Raw genomic sequence first — 21,288 nt, forward strand, 5'->3', positions numbered from 1 at the left:
CAAGTGATACCGATGTGCAACCAGGGTTGGAAGCCACCTCGGTAATCCCATGTCCCTCCTTGCTCTTCCCCTTAATGGGCACATTTCTTGAAAGGTTTGTCTGTACGTGTTGTCTTCATTCTCCCACCTCTCATTATGTTCACTGAAGCCCTCCTTGTGCTATTTTTAGGGAATATTTTTTAGTTCTTATTACCTTTAAAAGATTATCTTTCCTTGATTTCTTTGGATCTATATTCTTGATTTGAGAGAATGATGATGTGTGCCTTTCAGTTTGCTCTGAGTTTAAAGTACCTTTGAGACAAGGAAGGAAACACATCCAGAAAGCAGCTTGATGGAAAGTTCTAGAGTTTAGCAGAGAGCTTTAGATTTCGGGGTTTTGGCATTAATGCGGCTTCCAGTTTCACGTACATGGAATCTATTCCTAAATCGCCAGCGCTCTGGTGAGCTCCCGAACCCGCTTTGCTTCCATCCCCCTCGCCCAGGCGAGCCAGCGTTCATCCGGTTGCCCAGCCCCCAAATCTTGCTGGCATTTTTGTGTCCTTTCTCTCCCTCACCCTACCCATCATAAAGTCACCAAATTCTAGAGATTCAGGCACCTTGGAATTTTCCATTGCCCTGTCTGTCCACCTCACTGCTATCCATACCTCATCCCTGGATGATTTCTATAGCCCTAATCCCTCTCCTTGCTTCGAGTCTTACTTCCTTCTCATCTAAGCCACAGCCAGGAAGATCTTTCTCAAATGAACGTGTCAATATGTCAGTGTCTTGCTTTAAAATCCTTTCATGTCTCCCTATAACCCCTTGGATAAAATTTAGGATCCTTTAGCATCACATGAAAATTCTACATTTCTTTTCCTCTCTTTGGCTCTCCAGTCCCATCTCCCTCCACTTCTCTTCCTTGCATTGCCACCATACTGACCTACCTCACTGACTCTCACACAAACATGCCAATCTGCCATATGTGTTTTCATTTCAGGATTTTGCATGTGCTTTGCCCGCTGCCTAGAGGAATCCTCTGCTCGTGCCCTCTCTAACTGATCCTTCAGAGTTCTTCTGGTTACCACCTACTCCCAGAGATGAATTGAGAGCCTCTCCTATGGGTTTCTATAACTCAATTAATTGCAAATTCTTATTGAATTGTTTGTCTCCCCTAATCTATGAGTCCCTCGAATGTGTGGTTGGTTAACATCGTCATTGCTTGGCACATCCCACTCCCATGAAATGTGCTCCATATATATTTGTTGAGTGAATGAATGAATGTAGTATAAGGGGAAGGAAAAAGGCCCTGTGCCATTGGAAAGGTATGACTAAGATGTTTATTCAGAGGATCAGAACGGTGTGTGTCTGCAAGAGATCATGCAGCTTTTGTGAGGAAGGTGGCGTTTTAACTGAGTTTCCAAGTGTAGATAGGATTCAGAAATGCACAGCATGGCGGGGAGGAATGCTGGCTATAACCAACAAGAGTGAGGCGTGGAGTGGGGGTAACTTTGTGAATTCCGTGTTGTGCGTGTGACAGAGAATGGGACCCATAGCCAAGACCAGCTGTGCTTTGCCCACGGTAAGCCTTGGCTGGCATTGAATCTCAAGGTCCTGCCTGAAATAAAGTGTCTGAGTGAAGAGCTGAGAGTGGTCCTAATGCTCAGGCAAGCGCTGTCACCAGGAAATGGCAGCAAGTGGCTTTGGAGTCAAAGGATTAAGAGTTGAATCCAGATTGACCTTTCTGTGACCTTGAACAATTCCTTGAACCTCTCCAAATTTCAGAGGAGTAAGTAATGGAGTTGATCTACTCAAGGAATTGGTAGGATTAAATGAGAACGTTTCAAAAGGCCTAATATACCTGGCTTAGAGTGGACATTTAATGACTTTTAGCTCGAGGCTGTTATCTTTCTTACACCGGAGAAAGAGAAGCTGCCTGATGGGATAGATTTCTCGGACCTCTATACTAGTAAAGCAGACAGATTTGACTGTAAAGCCCAGCTTTACTTTTTATTCATTAGCTTCAGGGAACCTCGGCACATTCCTTAATTTTCTGAATCTCATTTTTTTTCCAACTGAAAATTAATTCAGTATAATTTGTCCTTCAAGGGGATGAAAAGAGAGAATGTGTATCACAGTGCCTGGCAGACAAAGTTAATCTAAGAGGGAGACTGAATAATTCATCCTAACGTTGTGAGAGCTCTGTGGTTTGAGCTAAAGCAAGCACGCCGCTCCCCACCCCCGCCCCCTTTCCGAGCAGTCAGGAAAGCTTGTAAGACTTTAGACTTTCTTCCTCTCTTTTTATTCTTTTTCTTCTTTCCTTTCTTCTGACTTGTTCTCATTAAATTTCCTGTGTGTGGGAAGCTCCAGGGGAGCAGATGTCTTCTACCTAGACAGATTTTGAATCATCCCCCCATGAACCACACTTGCTCTGAGTTTGTTTGTCTTCAGTTATGGTCCTTGGCTGCGCTGAGCCACTGGGTTTGTTAGTTCAACGGGCCATTTATCATATTTAGTGAGCGTCCCCTATGGTCTACACATTTTTTCAGTTGGTTCCCTTGATAGGCGTCCATGGCTAGAATCCTTCATCCTTGCACCTGGCCTATCAAGAATACCGCTTTATACCATGTTCAGGACCCTAGGGACTGCTTTAGCCCAGAGATCTCCATCCAGCTCTCCCAGCCTGGGTGTCCTTGTCTCTTGCTTGCCCCTGTCAAAGTTTAAAGGACTTACCTGATGTCGACGCCCTGGATATCCAGCCGTGTTGCAGCTGTCTGTGTTACTTCCGTCTCCGCAACAGATGTGGATGGAGAAGCTCCTGCAGTGTAATGTTGACTTCCAGATGGTGGGCGTGGGGAAAAAGAAGGTGTGACAACAGGAGCGGAGGCCTCAGGAAGTGGGTGACAGGAGGGAGCAGACAGGTAGTGGGCAGAGGAGAGAAGTGATGGGTGGCAGAGGGAGGGAGTCAGATGGAAGGAGTGTGATTTGTTACATGCTTATAATAGAAACTGACTCGGAATTTACAACGAGCAAGTGAATGTCTGCGTATTTACTTCAGAAACCACCAATGTTAATATGTTTCCCATAAGCTTTATCTTCACATAAGTATGATTTTTAGTAGCTGGTAATTAAAGTTCTCTGCTGTTGTATGGTTCCAGAAAAGCTGTAATCACATTCATAATAATGGATAATCATGAACTTGAATTTTTTAAATTAAGCATATAAATTAATCTCTTTATTGTTGCATTTAACTTCTTTCGACTTTTAATTTGGGGTTCAGATCGCAACATGCATTAGGATAGTTTGTAGCTTGGTATTAGTAAAAATAATTTGATGTGCAAATTAGATTTTTAGCCGGTCTTTTGATGATAAGAAGGACATGTAAACAACCATAAGTCAAATATACAATTCTCCACAATCCCCAGAAAAGTTAATTAATACATCTACCATTTAATTAGAAAATCGCTACCAGGGCTCATTATTTTCATATGTGTCAACTTGAGCTAGTTACATAATTCAAAGGCAATGTTGATTTTTATCACAAACTTTGCGTTATTGATTTCAGTTGTAAAACTGAATTCACACCCATGTCCATGTACAACAGTAGATTTACATACTCTTTCAATTTTGTTATGCACTCTTGTGTAACAGATTAAAAACTGATGGATATCTCTATGTGTTTCCCTCTCTAGGAAGGCAGCATTTCTTCTTCACTTTAAAGCTGCCAATACAAATAAGAAATTAAGAATCTAGGAAATTTTGACTTCCTGGAGCAGGGTAAAATGTAATTGCAAATAAAAAACTGTAAAGGTTAAATCTAAGATCTAGAAAGCATTTCTTACCCTGGGAAGAAAAAGTAAGAAGCTGACATTCATAGAGTGGATGGCTCCTCGTAGAAGCTGTTTATTCCCATGATCCGTTCAATCATCAAACATTCCGTGCCTCTTGAGGAACATGCCCTTGAGCACTTGTAGTCTAAGGAGGAACAGACAAGTAAACGGTGAGATAAGTGTGGGGCTGGAGGTACGCAGACGCTGGGGGTTGCCGTGCGGTGGAGATTTACAGCGGTGGCTGGGGCAGCGCCTGCCAGAGTCAGGATATGAATCCACCAGCGCTGTGTGGGCAGCAGTCCGTGCGAATGGGTGCCAGTCGCCAACAGCAGGCCTGGCTGTCCCAGGACACAATAACTGAATAGCGACCCCGATTGTGTGAATGGGCTCCTGTTTTGTGCTGGGAGCTAGAGGTCAAAGCAACCTTCCTGACGACAGGGGATAATGGCTGAGAGGAGGAATGGCGGTAGCTAGATAATGGGAAGGCAGGTGGGGTTTTACAGCAAAGGGAAGTGCACAGAACCTCCTCTGTTGGTGTTGGGAGGTGGGGAGTAGGATCCACAGAACCCCAGTAGTTCTCTCTAAAGACATCTGCCTCTCCAGCTATCCCATCCAGTCCTTTATCCTCCCATGTGGGAGAAGGGTTTAAGATCTGCCTAATCTCTTTTTTTTTAATATTTAATCATTTTTTTAAGATTGACTTATTTATTTGAGACAGAGAGCATTGGGGGAGGGGCAGAGAGAGGGAGAACCTCAAGCAGACTCCCTGCTGAACGGGGAGCCCAACGTGGGGCTCGATCTCAGGACCCTGAGATCATGACCTGAGCCAAAAACCAAGAGTCTGATGCCCAACTGACTGAGTCACCCAGGTTCCCCAGACTTCTCTGATTTCTTGACATCACCTCTGAAATTTGTTCCTATCAGTCCCTTCCACAACTTATATGATTATCTATCACGTTAAGGTTTCAACCCAAACTTTGATTTTATCATCTTGTATGTGTTTCCCAAAATGAGGGTAGAGACCAGGGAATGAATGAGAAGGAAGTACATATTTAAGTCATGGGGGAATGGGTGAGTTGAGGAAGTGGAAAAATGGACATACCCAATCCACAGAGAAATGACTTAAAAGCGAACCCAGTGGCCATGCAGCGATTCCCATTAATTCAAGATTTTTTTTTATGTAGCATTATATTAGTCTCAGGTGTACAATATAATGAATCAGCAGTTCTGTGCATTGCTCAGTGCTCATCAAGATAAGTGTACTCTGAATCCCCTTCATCTGTTTCACCCATCCCTCCCCACCTCCCTCTGGGAGCCACCTGTTTGTTCTCTGTATTTAAGTGTCTGTGTTTTTTTGTGTCTTTGTCTCTTTTTTTCCCTTTTTTTTGTTTCTTAAATTCCGCAAATGAGTGAAGTCATATGGTATTTTGTCTTTCTCTGATTTCTTTCACTTAGCATTATTTCTCTAGGTCCATGCATGTTGTTGCACATGGCAAATTCTCATCCTTTTTTATGGCTGAGTCATCCATGTTCTTAATGTTTATTTTCTCAAATGGCGTTATCGTTTAGGACTTTTATTTCCTCTTATAGATGTTTTCCCTGTCTCAAAATATTGCCCAACTGGAGGCCCAGGTTGAAAAGGTTACAAGAGAGAAGATTTCAGCTAGTAATCAACTCGAGGAAGTTCAAAACCAGCTTGCTTCCAAGGAAATGGATGTCACAAAGGTACAGAGTGAGATTTTAGTTTATAATTTTTTCCTAATGTACAAAGCCCAGAAAGCCGTTTAGAATGGCAAAGTTTTGTTATTGAAGATGGTAAAGATCCACATAATGGTCATTAAGCCAGCATTTACTTATTATTGGCAGGCCCTCTGATGGGTGCTGCAAATACAAAAGACGAATTAGACACAAATAATGTCGTAGAAGAACTCAAGGTTAAGTGGCTGAGACAGACTTATCGATAAGCAAGTTTCATGGGACTTTAATCATTGAATATTTTCTAACTTAGGAGAAATGTTTGCCAGAGATCGTATGGGTTTGGTCTCCACAGTGATAGTAAAAAGATTTATTGACCACACGAAGAGTGTGCTTAACATAAAAAATTCTCCACCTCCCGTTCCTTTTCAGACCTGGTCTCTAAAGTCAAGGTTCCAATACTAGGCATCTTATTTTGTTGGTCCCTAAATTTATACTTTAAAATATCACAGTATCTGTGTTATGGGCCTCACAAATTTGTGAACCAAAAACTAAAATGTTTAATAGTCTTTGCCAGTTACTGTAAGGTACATATTTACAGAACACTAGGAAGTCCGTGTAGATTTCAGCAATAAGTTGCTTTAAAACTAAGAAACTAAATGTAGGCATGCATGATGTAATAAAGTAAATCGATTGGTTTTTTACCAATTTACACAGATTATTTTGTTTGAAATGCATACCTTTTCAACTGAATTTTACTTATCAACATATTTTCCTAAATGTTGACACATTTGTAATGCCATTGTTACTTTATAATTTAGTAATTAAAATTACCTTTAGTACATAGGAGAAACAAAGCCTATCTTTCTTGTTTTTCCCTTGAATTTTTGTAATTCTCCATGTGCTTTCTAAAATTCCAGCTAGCTAATGTAAGAGTTTTAAAATACTATATTTGCCAATATCATCAATGGGTTTGTGTGGAGGTAGGGGTAGAAGTAAGGGAATGGCTATAGAGGGCTGGTAGTGGTTAATCCAGGTTAATGGGGGAAAGCTGGGGGTGAGAGGGTCCGGTTCATTGTAGGGAGAGAACTTTCTGTTGGAACGTGCACAGTAAAGAGGCCTCCTCTATCTTTAGAACCGTCCAGAAAGCCTCAGGAATTAGAAGTGTGCCTTGTGGTGGCTCCAACCCTGAGTTAGCATTCTATTTCAATTTAATTTGCCAGCTTGTTTTAGATAAACTTAAGGGTTATGGATAAACTTAGCAGATGCTAAAGTGAACGTAGTAAGGCGAGGGATCTTTAAAAATAAAATTAAGGGATGAAATAATTTTAAATAAAACTTAATGCTTAGACATATAGTAATAAACAATACTTTTGTATTGGTATTGGGTTTGAAACACCATGGCTGGGTAATTATTGTTTTTTGGCATCATCAGTTTGGGTTTTTTCATTTCATTCATGTATTTAAATCAAATAGGTTAGAATAAAAATAATTTCTAAAGCAAATTTGGGCACCTCTAGTTTTTTTCTGTCATTCTTAATTTTAAACTTTATTTAGCTTTAAAATTAATAACTTTTGTAAATTACTACTTTTTTGAAATGAGAGGGATCAGCTCTGACACACTCAAGGCATTTGAATTTCAAATCAAATTTTTTGTAGTTTTATTCTTTTTCCAGCATTTTGAGGGCCACTGGGGAGAAACTTTACTGACTACTCAGTCTTGTCACTATAACCTTTAGACACAGATTTGTTTATTTTTCAAAGTATTTTTTATTTGAACATGGGAGATAGATAAAGGTTTTATAAGATTCTAGTACCTCAATAATGATAAAACTAATTTCTGAAGTTCTAATCATCAGTTTGGAGAAATACCAAAATTGAAGAATTTCAAGCAACTATAACCTTTGGATGATACATGATTTTTAAAAACTTGTATTTGTAAATCAGAGACTGAATTAGCAGACTTGTGTATTAATTAAAGCTCTCTGCAGGTTCTCAGTTACCTCAAAGGTTCCTAATGTCTTTGTTTAGATTTATCTGCTGATTGCATTTTCCGAATATATTTACCTGTCTGTAGAGGCCCTGGATTGAAAAAGAAAATTGTAAAGAGGACAATACACAACACCCTTAAGATGCTGTGTATATTCATTATTTAATGATATGTTAAGATCATTTCACTTAAATGTATAGTTTCCTTTTATGTTGAATGCTATAGTTATACATGGTTCCAGACTTTCACCAGACAGTGTTTATTAACTTAAATACATCGCACTGTGCTTCAGATTGACATTACCTACAAAGATTACAGTAAATATCTACTGTACAACTAAATACTATATAGGCTCTTAGCAGAAAGAAAAATTCCTTTATAAATTTCCTTAAATAAAAGCCTAACTGATCAAATCTTTAAGGAAAACTTTATTATATAGAATATTTATTTAACCATGACAATTTGAATGAATATTCACATAGCTTAATATTTTAATTAATGATTTTATCTACATAAAATGGAGATGATAATGCATTTTGGATGATAATATGCAATTGAAACTGTTATTTTACACAAAAAACCATGGGCCATATTACTTAAATTTCTTGGTTATACATTTCTTTATCACTATCTGAAATTGTTAAACTCAGTAATACCTGATATTGCCTTCACATCTTAACAGAATACATTGACTATTCTAACAGAAAATGCCGTTCTTAGGAAAGTTCTATTGTATTTTACTTATATGACCTCTAGGGGGCACCAAAAGATCTAATTGCAGGCATTGCCTGGTAGATTCCCGCAGCTGTTGATCTAGTTTTTACAATCTAACAGGTGTGTGGGGAAATGCGCTATCAGTTGAATAAAACCAAAATGGAGAAGGATGAGGCAGAGAAGGAACACAGACAGTACAGAACAAAAACTGAAAGGGATCTTGAAATTAAAGATCAGGTAAGATGACGAGTGTAACTGCAACGATTAAAGACGTAATTAAAGACGTAAGTTATTTATTTCTATTATATTGCTTCTAACTAATGGAACAACCCAGTTTATACTATTAAAAGAATTTCATTTATAGTTGCCTAAAATTATCACCTTTCACATGAAATGGTGAGAATACAACCGCCTGCATATAAAATCCCAATCTGACAGGTCATAAATATACATTTGGATATGTGTATCTATTACTTACAAAAGTAAAAAAAAAAAAATGTTCTAATGCACAGTTTGAACCTAAAATATACGTACATAAAGTTCTTGAAAGATGCCAACTTGAATCCAATTTTAAGTGAAAAAGTTTAAAATTTGTGAGATGAGATGAGTTGATATGTAAATATGTCAATCAAATTGATTGTTGGCAGAGCGAAACCAGTTTTAACTAAGATAACCATGAATACGTTTGCTCAAGAAGCCTTCGATACAAGGAAATCAGAAATGTGAGGGGGAAATTGTGCTTACTTCCATTTCAGTTGAACAGATGTTTTATCTTATATCTTTGTTGACATCGTGTAGATACTCCAGTTTTAACTGACGACATGGATAAAGTTTTGAGAGAGGCAGTTCTAATAGACTCTCTTTGGATTTTCTATTTTTGTGGTACAGTACAGAACATTGAAGGCTTTCATCCTTCATATTCAATGAAAGCTGACTGATAAATCTATTCAATTAAAATGAGTTCTCAGGGTCAGTATTTTGAAAAAATCTCCACAATTTAAAAGTAGGTAAACTTAAAAGTAATTTTTTTTCAAATATATTTCTAGTTCATAGCTTTTTATTGTACTTTTGAGCATCTTTTTCCTTTCAACCCAGTCACCTCTCTATGCTGATAATGTAAAGGCAATTGGGGAAAGTATTAAAAATGAAAGTGATAATGAAATTTAGTACTTGAAAAATTTTTTCAAGTCATATCTTAAATCCCCGGCACTAAATTAACATCTGAACAACCAGAACCAGATTCTGCTTTTGTACCACAATATTCAGAGTGTTATGAGTTTTAATTTTCAGAATTTTCATTATTAATGTGTACGGATAATGAAACTATTTTATGGCATCCAGTTGGGGGCGTGCCTGATAGTGAAATTGAAAATGCTCCGTCTGCGACAGAAGGTCTAGCACTACACACACAACCAGACAGAACTTTTCTTTCTTTCCTGATCTATTATGACTTCTTCTTTTTTTAAAGGGTATCATCCTGGTATGGTCACTAGCATTGTTACCCAACATAACGACTTGGACTAATGGGAAAAAAAGAGAAGAGTGTCTGAGTTACTTAAAATTACAGGATAATGTTCTAGGGAGACAAGACACTGTCGGAATAATAAGCTTACCATACCACTTGTAAATGAATAACGTGTAGAAGTATTTGTAATATCTGTGTGTCAGAGCTCTGGCTCATTGCAATTAACCAGCAATGATGTGGAGGCCAAAGTGGCAGGATTTTAAAAGGAGCCGTTTTCATTTGTAAACATTTCCTGCTTACTAGTCAAACATTAGCAGTCTTCATAATGATTTCTAGTGCTGTTTTTAGATAAAGATGTGCCTTCTGAGGAGGTCAGAGGGGTAGGAATAAAACCTCGGAATGATTACAAGGTGTTTGTGATGGATTGTGCTTGTTATCATTTTCTCTTGGACAAAATGCGAGGAAATCTCATAGGTACTCTTTGTAACCGTTTTGTATTGAACAGACAGTTTCAGAAAAGACAGTGGTGGTGTCTCATTCCATGGGTGATCTGGAGAGGCAAAGCAGCAATGGTTCTTTGGTCTTTCAGCCATGACCCGACCTTCTGTCTGCAAGGCCAAAGAGCCACTCTGCTGGGCCACCATCTGCACTCAAGAGAGAAATTTACATGCAACTTTTAAAAGCTGGGCATGTGGAGCATTTGTCGGAAATACTCATAATAATAGAAAGTGTATTTAACTTTTAAAGTGTCGTACATTGTGCAATTCAGCATAACAAGAAGGCCATCTCCCAGTTTACAGACAAAGCGTTCCTTGTAATCTAGTCATTTGTTCATATTTTTGTTAATCTGGCCTCTGGATACATTTTTAAAGTAGGTGGGAAACTGTGAGATTGGAATGTAGTCAGAACAAGAGCTTTTTTGATGTATACAAAACAGGGCAAATGGTTGACCACCAAAATCATTTTCTTTGTGACCCGAGCCTTGACTCTGGCATAATTAGAAGGAAGGGTTAGGGGAGTGACAATAGAGATCTCTTCCTCCCACTTTCTCCTTTTCTTCTTTATATTGTGTCAGGAACCCATGGGCGGATTATCCTTCCCATCAACTCCTTTGTATCTCTTCAGTGTAGAGCGCTCCTGCCAGCCTGAGAGGACGCTTCTCGCACCAAAAAAAAAAAAAAAAAAAAAGGACATTTGGTAGAGAGGAGAATGAAAAATCTGCGCCCTAGTTTTTATTTGAATTTTTTTTGTAGGCAACAGGTACACACACACACACACACACAGAGTCCATTATGGACATACAAAAACAATGTTATCCATCACCCAGGTTTATCATTTTGCCAGTCCTGTTCCGTCTCTCTCACATTTTGAGTCCATTATGGGAACTGAAAAACATACAAAAACAATGTTATCCATCACCTAGGTTTATCATTTTGCCAGTCCTGTTCCGTCTCTCTCACATTTTTCTCTCCTCCTTCGTCGTCTTTGTCACGGTCTGTTTCTTCGTCCTCTCTTCCACAACCTCTTCGTCTGTCTCCTTCTTCTGTTGCTCCTTTTGCTGAAGTCTTGGAGGCAGATCTCAGACATGACGTTATTTCACCAACGAGTCCCTCAGCCTGCGTCTATGAAGGGTTTTTTTCTCGTGATCACTAGGTCATCCTCACACCTGACAATACGAACAATAATGCTTTAATATCTTGTAATGCCCAGAGCGTCCTCACACCTCTCTGACCGTCTCTGTGATGTCTGTTTTCACAGCTGGTTTACTCAAACCAGACCCACGGGTGTGTTTTTGTATGTCAGAGTGTTATGGTTTTATCTTCTTTAGTAGAAAATAAGGGGACATGTTAGCAAAATTTCAACTTTCTTTATGTGTTGTTGTCTTACTAAATTTCACACATAAGTTTCGACCGTACTCTATATAAGGTGCGTCAGTGTCGTTCTAAAGAAACAGGAATTCGTCCTGCAGCAGCTGTGTGAGGGAAGTGATCCCCACGCAGCAACCCCAGCCATCATATCCCCTTAGCGTCTGAAACCCACAATTCGTAATTAATTTCAGAGCCTTACATTTAAGGTTGGGGAATGCTGCAGGAAGCCCTGTTATTACCCTGGCAGCGAGGTTAGCTTACAAGGGAGGCGTAAGTGGAGGTTTCCTTGCCACCTTCCATTCTAGTAGATGACTCTCAGAAAGTGATTCCTTAAAGCTGAGATCAGGGCATCGTGTAAAAGGAAAAGGCAGGAAAAAAGTGATGCTAGAAGTGTTACAATATAAAACATTGTCCTTTCTTTTATAGTCTCTCTCTCTCTCTGCTCCTCTCCTTCCCTCTCCCCCCACCCTTGCCCAGTTACGGTGTTCTGTGTTTGCTGTTTGACTTTGGACTGCGCCCCGCACAGGCACACTCACGGTGGAGTGCGGCCATGCAGATCCCTGGATCAGATGAGCAGAAAGTCCGCGTTGGGGTTGCTGAGTGTGCAGTAGTGATGGCAGTTGGAGGCAGGGGTGGTCACCTCCCTGTCCCGGGATGTCAGAAGTGACACACTCAACCTAATCTTCCCCAAGCTCACATCCGGGCTCCCGCCAGAGGCAGAAGGTGACACGACCGCATCCCCCCATCCTTACACTGCTATGACCTGGTTCTGCCCAAGGCAGAGGGCAGGCAGATCCCCAAGTAGGGGCCAGAAGAGGAAGCTGCAGGGGACAGGTGTCTGTGTCCCACCTCGGGGCTGCTGGGAGGCGGTGAAAAGATAAGACCACAGATAAGAGCGGGGGTTCCACCGTCCCATCAGACTTCTCTGACAAAACACAAATGCCAATTATATAATCAATCATTACGAATTTCGAGATGTCGACCACAGAGCATTGAACAGCAAAGCTTGGCACCCGTCTAAACACAGGGTCCTGTAGGACCGCACCAGCCACTTGTCCATGATGCTGCCAAGGCCAGGGTGGGGGTAGGCAGGTGGAGGTTTGGTGTGCTGCTGCAGATAGATACACACACGCTTACACAAACAGACATGCACGAGTGTTTAACATGCCCATGTGCCCTGCATCCCTAGGGAGGGCTGCCCAACGCAGCTCGTGGGCCAGTCTGACATACTGCCTGTTTTCACAAATAAAATTGTGTTAGAATGCAGCCATTTCCGTTCATTCACGTGTTATCGATGGCTGCTTTCCTCTGCACAGGCAGAGTCGAGTTGTGGCAGAGACCCCATCCCCAAAGCCTACAAAGACTAAAATATTTACTATCTGAGCCTTTGTAGAAGAAGTTTGCCACCCCCTGCCCTGGGTATGGAAATAGAATTGAATGGCTTAAGTTTCTCGTGCCTTACGAGAAAGTGGAGCTTTGAGTTTGAAGACTCATCAGTCTTTGATACAACGTCATGGTTTTGAAGTATTTTGCAGTATGGCACATGGCCTCATCCCTGGTCTCTGAGGCATCTCGTAGCATTGCCCAGTGAGTGTGTGACTGGTTAGAATGTCATATCTTAGTAGTGGCACATGACTCAATAATGGCTTGGATGAGAGGGGCGCCTACGTGGCTCAGTTGGCTAAGCGTCGGCTCAGGTCATGATCTCAGGGTCTTGGGATCCAGCCCTGCGTCGGGCTGCTTGCTTAGCGGGGAGTCTGCTCTTCCCCCCTGCTCATGCTCCCTCGCTCTCTCTCAAATAAATAAATCTTTAAAAAAAAATAATGGCTTAGATGAGAGTGTAAATATAAATATAAAACTTACTTTGCAGTACAGTTTCTTTTAGGTTGGCAAAATTTTTTTTTCAAGAGACAGACTTTTTTTTTTTTTTAAACCAGCATTGCATGTGTTATAACTTTGGAGTTGTGGCTACAATTGAGCAGGAAGCATTGAGGTTCAAAATTCCTTGAGCAAAGCAAATATTTTAGGGTAGGGCACATAAAAAAAAAAAAAAGTAAATCAGAAGATTTTGGCTAGAAAAATTAGGGCAGGAAAGAATTGGAGCTCCTGTCTCCAGCAGTGGGTTTCAGCACTTTGGTACTGACATTACATGTGGACTGTATCAACACAGGAATTATTTCTGAAGCTCAATTGAATTAATGAGATTGTTGGAAGAAGTGTATCTGTTTTGTATGGGTTTGTGTAAAGACAAGAAGAAGCCTTGCAAATCCTAAAAGGAGTGCCTGCTTAAGGCCAGAGAAACAAAAGCAATAAAGAAAAGTTGAAGAGTTGTACCTTTTTATTTTGAGAAGTCTAACATATTGCTTCAAGGACCTGACAGATTCTTTCAAGGAGAAAGTTAAACACCTGCCCTTGACCCTCAGTGTGGAAGGGATAAGAACAAAGCAATTTCATCACAGCCACTGGAAATCACAATAGCCTGAAAGAAGAACTTTCTGACAGCGAGAAGATTGGAGGAGATCGCAGCAACAGGCCCTGGAACTTTCTTCCCTGAAATTGCTAGTTTCAAACAAAAACGGCAGGATGCCAAAGGCCCGGCTCACGGACCTCCGAGGTCCACCCTCTCCTCCTGGACCGTGGAAGCATCCTCAGAATATTGCACTCTGTCTCTTAAAGTGGCTAGTAGTGGCATTCGTCTTTTCTACTTGTAATTTAGCACCTACGCATTAAAACAAAATCCGCCTCAGCTCTGTTCTCTGCTTTTTGTCTGTAATGCCATGTACTCTCGTCAGAAGGCTTTGGGGGAATATATTGAGATAATGGGTCGCTTCTGGAGAGCCAGACTTGAGAGACTTTTCAACCACCACCTGCAGTCTCACTTCTGCCTCTAAAAACTGACTGGGAGAGGGGCCACTTGGGCATGCCGTTAGCACATGTAATCACTCGGTCCTGGTGATGACAGAGTTGCTCTCCACTGTTCTTCACACCCTCTTCCACTGCTGGAGGCGAAGCACATCCCGCTCCCTGCTCCGCGCTCAGGATGCAGCCGTGCGTGCGAGGGGGCCTGGCCTACGCAGGCCAGTGGAGGAGGCGCCGTGGGGGTGAGAGCTGGAAGACCCAGGTCCTGCCCTGAGGGAGTTTATATTCTAGCTGAGGAGACAGGGTACACATTTGAACATGCCTACAAAATACTTGCAAAGCAGCATATCGACAAGTGCAAATTAATGTAGTGTGAAGTTCATGCTGGCTCCAGCCCATGAGAGTCAGAATCTGGTTCCATGTGTGTGATGCAATAAAGCTTTTTTTTTTTTTATAGCATCTTCCCTAAGTACACCCTAAAGCATTGTTCAGATAAATTTGTGTTCTTATCACAGCCTAACCAAGAATTCTGAGCAAATTCTTCAGCCTGGCGTGTGTCTAATAAATCAGCCTCTTTTGTTCTTGCGTTGCACGGTGCTTGAATGGGACAAATGGGATTATGTAAATAAAAATATCTTCGTTTAATAAAAGATTATTGAACTTCTCATTTCTCTCAAACATCAGGCAAAGTTAATTTCTTCATTTTAAACCATAATTTTGTCAGGAAAGTCACAAAATTAGCAGTGAAAAAGTATGTTTCTTTTTTTTTTTTCTTTCTTTCTTTCTTCCTTTTTTTCTTTTTTTTTAAGAAGGAGCAGTTCCAAATCGACCCAGTGAATAATACCAAGTTGGAGATCATTGGGGCATTTAGCACTTGGTAACTTAGTTAATGATTTGGGCAGAGGTTTTAGGTAGCAGTACATGTGTCATTAGCAATGAAAAAGTATGTTTCTTTTTTTTTTCTTTCTTTCTTTCTTCCTTTTTTTCCTTTTTTTTTAAGAAGGAGCCGTTCCAAATCGACCCAGTGAATAATACCAAGTTGGAGATCATTGGGGCATTTAGCACTTGGTAACTTAGTTAATGATTTGGGCAGAGGTTTTAGGTAGCAGTACATGTGTCATCATTCGTGAAAACACAGCAGAAATTCAGACATTCCAAAAAGAGTCATTTGATTCTCCAGGAAAGGTGGTGATGCTGTTCACCATAATGATGTATTTTTAAAAAATCAAATGTGTAAGCAGCAACAAATATCTGAAGATAGCAATTTAGGGCAATTTAAGAGGGGGGCACAAGTAGGACATCAAGCAAGCCCATTTAGAACGCATATGCCTTATGGGGTAAACATTTAGAAAGAGATGTTTGTCTTTGGGTTAGGAATATAAAACTGTCAACTAAACTCAAGGAATTTTTGCTGTATTTTCAGTTTCACTGGATGATCCATATTTTGGTCCTTAAAAAAACTTTTTGCATGCTTCCTTTGACGTTAAACGTTGGGCTCCCAGACCTACCTGCCTCCCTTGCAGAGCGTCTTCCTGGGCACCAACTCGGCCGCTATGGCAGCTACAGGTGGCCCGCGGCTCCTCGTGCGTCCCCGCGGGCCGGCACGCTGGAAAGCACTAGACAGAGGACAGCTCCATGCGCTTTTTTTTTTTTTTACAGTCCAGAAATATTAGTACTGATATCCAGTATAAATATTACTAATTACTACAGATGTATACATTTTAAAACAATATTTATCCTATGAACATAAGCATGTGCACAGAAGCCAATAATTCCATCACCCAATAGAGCAAATTGTTTTCATTTTTCTGTTTTACCTTCTACTTTTTGTCCATATGCATGTATGATATTTGCAAGTAGTAAACATAGCCTAGGTATAATTTTGGTTTTTGCTTATTTCACGTAATGAAATCTCCAGTATTTTTATGTGTTGCTGCCTACTCTTCATAGTGATCACTTTAATAGGGCCATTTACATGTACTTTTAAAGGAAAGAACAGCAAGTCAGGTTTGGAATAGAACAGACACTGTTACATTGTCAGAATTTTTTGTCCTAAGCTTCATTTGTTGCTTTTAATTCAGCAATCATCTATCTCATGCACCATGTTGGCTGAGAATGGGTTTCTGTTTTCTGTTCTTAAAGAAGGGAAGGTGTAAGACAGGTATGCAAATAAATAAATGTCCCAGAGATCCTAGTAACTATAATTAGCAAACTCTACAAGGGCTTGGGGATTTAGAAGAGGGAGAGCTGGCATCCTTGAAGGATGGGTAGGATGTTGCCCAGCATGGATGAGAGGAAGGCATTCTGGTTGGGAGGTCCAATATGGCAGCTTGAGCAAAGGAATGGGAACAGGGCAGGGGTAGGGGTCGGGTTGCAATGTGGGAATGGAGAATGTATTCAAGGAAACACATGTGTCTTTTGATTCCATGGCACGCTAGTATAACTGACCTCAGTATCTCAGTGCCATGGCTCCATTGTAAAAGATTGCCCGTAGAAAATGGGCTTCTTTCTCTAAGGTTCAGAATCCCCATGCAATTGCCTATTATATAACATACTGCGTGCCCTGCAGTCGGGCACTGAAATCGTACTGTATTTGGGGAATGTTTGCATAAGTTTTTCATTTCCTTTGTAGTATTTTCTATGTAATGGAATAATTTTAAGATGTTCAAATTTCAGATAACATACAATAAAATGTCATTTTGTAAATAATGTTAGACTCAGGTAGGATTAGTTTTTAGAAATAAAGAATGCACAGTTACCTTAATAATTTGTGGAAGAGTTCTACATGACTAATGATAGACGGTAAAATACAGGGTGCAGGGTCTTACTTTACCTATGCACTGCGAGTCCAAACACTTGACTTCTTGATTTGGCTTTTTGCCTAACTTCCTGAGCAAAACCTCTCAGAGCCTCACCTTCTTTCCCACGGATGTGAAAAGCTTGGAGAAGTGATAGCTAAAATTTTCTTTAGGTCGAAATTCCTATGTTTCCAGAAACATAGGAAATACTTCTCTGCCCCTCTTAATTATGAATTAAGTATTAATAAAATCGATATGAATTGCATGGAGTCTCAAGTGTCATTTCAAATTTTCCAGTTATTCACCTGACTTGATAAAGATGAAATTTTACTGTCAGCAATTTTAGATCATATTCTTTTCATTATGATTAATAACAGAACAATAAAATGTCTAGCCTTTAAAATAGTTGAATTTAATTACAAGATAGACTCTGATTTGCAATAAGGATTAAAGCCCTACTCTGAATTAAGAATGAAGGTCTATTGGAAGCGTTTCAGGCAACAGCAAACCGCCGTAAGGAAGTATTTTAGAGGAGTAGCCAGCTTTCCCCAAACGCGTGGAATTAAATATCCCCAGCCCGAGTGTCCGTGCGAACCCAGGACCCTCAGGATGTCAGGGGTGTTCTAAAACCTATATGTGGATATTTATCTTTGTGTGTATCTTACTACCATGTTACAAGAAGTATGACTAGCTGATGAGTTTTCTCAAGCAGAGCCTGAAGTCTTAAGTCTCTAAATGCTAAATTTAGGATACCTTTGACTTACCTCATCAGCCAGAAGAGAAGAGGACCCTAGAGTTGTCTCAGTCATAAAAACAAGAAGAGAAAAGAGGAGTGGAGGGTAAGGGGGGAAAAGTGGAGGAGAAAATGAGGAAGATTTTAGGAAGCATTCTAAAGACATTTGCACAGAGAACAACTGGGCTTCTGTGTCTACATACTCTGCGTCCCGTTAGACTCTAACTCAGAGAAGGCAGAGGTCACCCCAGATCCATCATTATGTCCCATCAGTATTTTCAGGAGGGATCCATGATAATAAGATTTTTTTTTTTAATTGTAATTGCTATTATAACCTCCTTCTCCCCACATCTCCTGCCCAAACCATTACTGGTCGTTGAGAGTACTTTGATATAGCTTGGCATTTTTCAGAAGATGCTTTCTAATCACATAGCAGTACAATTCATGGACGTGGTTGTTTTTTTCAGCCTCTCCCCTTTCATTGGCCACACGTGAAAAATCAAAGGGAGGGCCTCAGGTCATAAGGAGCAGTGGTCTGGTGGGCACGGAGAACCAGAAAGTTTGTAATGACTTGGTCTGTCCCCTCCATGTTGTAGATGATTAGAGAGAGGTGAGGAGGAGAAGATGCAGGTGAGGAGAGAATGATCACCTCATTTTTAGGCACTAATTTGCTTAATTAATCATTATTGGTAAACTATTATAGGTCACTCACAAATAGGTACTGGGGTTGCAATGAGATATGCTTAAAATAAAATATGAGTGTTGCTCGTACAACGCCTATAGTCTGGCGAGGAGGCAAATGTGACGAGGGCTCAGCACAAGGGGTGGCTTAGGTGGTGGCACAGAGTTCAAAAGATCCAACTCAGCAGCCAATTTTCCACAACGATAATAAGAAAATTCAATGGGTTGGGGCACCTGGGTGGTGCAGTCGTTAAGCGTCTGCCTTCGGCTCAGGGCGTGATCCCAGCGTTCTGGGATCGAGCCCCACATCAGGCTCCTCCGCTATGAGCCTGCTTCTTCCTCTCCCACTCCCCCTGCTTGTGTTCCCTCTCTCGCTGGCTGTCTCTCTCTCTGTCAACTAAATAAAAAAAATCTTTAAAAAAAACAAAATTCAATGGGGAAAGAATAGTTTTTCCACAAATGGTGCTAGTCACGCTGCCTATCCATGCGTGAAAAAATGAACTTGGGCCGCTAACTTGCACTGTATTCAAAAACTAACTCAAAGTGAGGACCGAAATGTAAAAGCTAAATTTTTAAAACCCTTGGGGGAGAACAGAGGTATAAATCACCCTGAGCTTGGTCTAGATAGTGGTTTCTTAGATATGATAGCAAAAGCACAAGCAACAGAAGAAAAAAAATAGAGAAATTGGGCATCATCAATATTGGAAACTTTTGTGCTTCAAGGACCATAGGACACCATCAAGAAAGTGGAAAGACAACCCCCACCATGAGAGACCATGTTTACAAATCACATAGCGGAGAAGAGATTTATAACTGGGACTTATAAACCGTGCTTACAATTTAATAAAAAAGAACCCAATTTAAAAACAGGCAAAGAATCTTTTTTTAAAAAGATTTTATTTATTTGAGAGTGAGAGAGAAAGAGCACAAGTGAGAGTGAGGGGCAGAGGGGGAGGGAGCAGCAGACTCCCCGCTGAGCAGAGAGCCCAACGTGGGGCTTGATCCCAGGACCCTGAGATCATGACCTGAGCCAAAGGCAGACGCTTAACCAGCTGAGCCACCCAGGCGCCCCCAGGCAAAGAATCTTAATAGACGTTTCTCCAAAGAAGATATACAGATGGCAGAAAAAGCGTGTGAAAAGTTGCTTGTCATCGTTGTCTATCGGAGAAATGCAAATCCAAATCGAAATGGGCTACTACTTCACACCTACCAGAATGGATAAAATCCAAAATGGATAAAAACAAGTGTTAGCAAGGATGTGGGGCAGTTGGAGCCTCATGCATTGCTAGTAGGATTGTATAGTAGTGCTCCTGCTTTGGGAAAAAGTCTGGCATTTTCTCCAAAGGTTCAACATCGAGTTGCAGTATAACCCAGTAATTCCACTACTATGTATGTACCCAAGAGAAATGAAACATGTCCCCACAAAACTATGTTCATGAATGTTCATAGCAGCATAGGTCATAATAGCCCCAAACTGGCAATAACTTAAACGGACATCAACTAATAAATGAATGAATAAAATGTGATTGTATCTCTATATGATGACAATAAAAACAAAAGACATACTGGTACATTCCATAAAATGGTTCAACCATGAAAAGAGTACGCTGAGTAAAAGAAGCCTATCACGAAAGACAACATATTGTATGATTCCGTTTGTGGGAAGTGTCCAGAACAGGCAAATCAGAAAGATTAGTGGCTGCTTGGGGCTGAGGAGGTTAGGAGCCCATGGGGAGTACCACTAATGGGCATGGGGTTTCTTTGGGGGTAATAAAGTGTTCTAAAATTGACTGATGTCATCGTTGCACAACTGTGTGAATAAACTAAAACACACTCAGTTGTACACTTTAACAAGAGAATTGTATGTGAGTTATGTCAATAAAGCTCTTGCTTAAAAAAATCCTATCATAAAAGTCATATTTCAGCCTAGTCTGGAGCACAGCAGAGAGATAGGAAGGGAAGGTCATTCAGGCAAAAGGGACAGAATATGCAGAGGCTGTCTTCCATATATACCTGGGGGACAAAAGGAGGCTCAAGAGACGAGGGTGGAAGACTGAACCCCAGAAAACTGAAATCACTTGCCAGAAATAGCGGAAAACCCCTTGAAGTCAGTCTATACCTTATTCATCCTTGTGTCCCCGGTACCCAGCACAGAGAAGGCTTACCACAAGTTTTATCTGTCAGTTGAATGAACGAGTAAATGAATAGGTGAGCTGAAGAATGAGCTTTCAATAGTGAGTAGTAATGCCTCACCTAGATGACACATCCTCCAACTCCTAGTTCATCTTTGTTGTGCTACGGCAGGCAAAATGTTAGTCAGAATCAAGATGCAAGTAACTTCTTTTGGGGCGCCTGGGTGGCTCAGTTGGTTAAGGGTCCGACTCTTGATTTCAGCTCAGGTCATGATCTCTGGGTCATGAGATCGAGCCCTGTGTCGGGCTCTGCACTGGGCGTGGAGCCTGCTTAAGTTTCTCCCTCTCCCTCTGCCCCTCCCCCTGCTCACACTCTCTCTCTAAAAAAGAAAAAGAAAAGAAAAAAGAAACTTCTTTTATAGTACTGTTTCTTTTTTTAGCAGTTAATTAGCTTAAAATGTTCGATCAGTCTTTTTGTATTTTACCACTCTAATAAGTGTGAAATGGTATCCCATTGTGGTTTTAATTTGCATTTCCATAATGATTA

General features: G+C 40.6%; 1 protein-coding gene across 11 annotated transcripts in view; it reads left to right on the forward strand.

Annotated features, from left to right (window-relative positions):
- Nucleotides 1–21,288, forward strand: part of SDCCAG8 (SHH signaling and ciliogenesis regulator SDCCAG8) — a 225,179-nt gene that overhangs the window by 70,036 nt on the left and 133,855 nt on the right. For 10 of the 11 annotated variants that reach the window (XM_026509571.4, XM_044388005.3, XM_048225154.2 and 7 more), the window contains 2 exons: nt 5,397–5,531; nt 8,326–8,442. The exons of the other annotated variant lie outside the window; for it this stretch is intronic. In XM_026509571.4, coding sequence (XP_026365356.2) covers nt 5,397–5,531; nt 8,326–8,442 — 252 coding nt within the window. The remainder of the gene's footprint in view (nt 1–5,396; nt 5,532–8,325; nt 8,443–21,288) is intronic. 11 annotated transcript variants of the gene reach the window in all.

The sequence above is a fragment of the Ursus arctos genome, unplaced genomic scaffold, assembly GCF_023065955.2.
Source record: "Ursus arctos isolate Adak ecotype North America unplaced genomic scaffold, UrsArc2.0 scaffold_2, whole genome shotgun sequence".
NCBI classification, from domain to species: Eukaryota; Metazoa; Chordata; class Mammalia; order Carnivora; family Ursidae; genus Ursus; species Ursus arctos.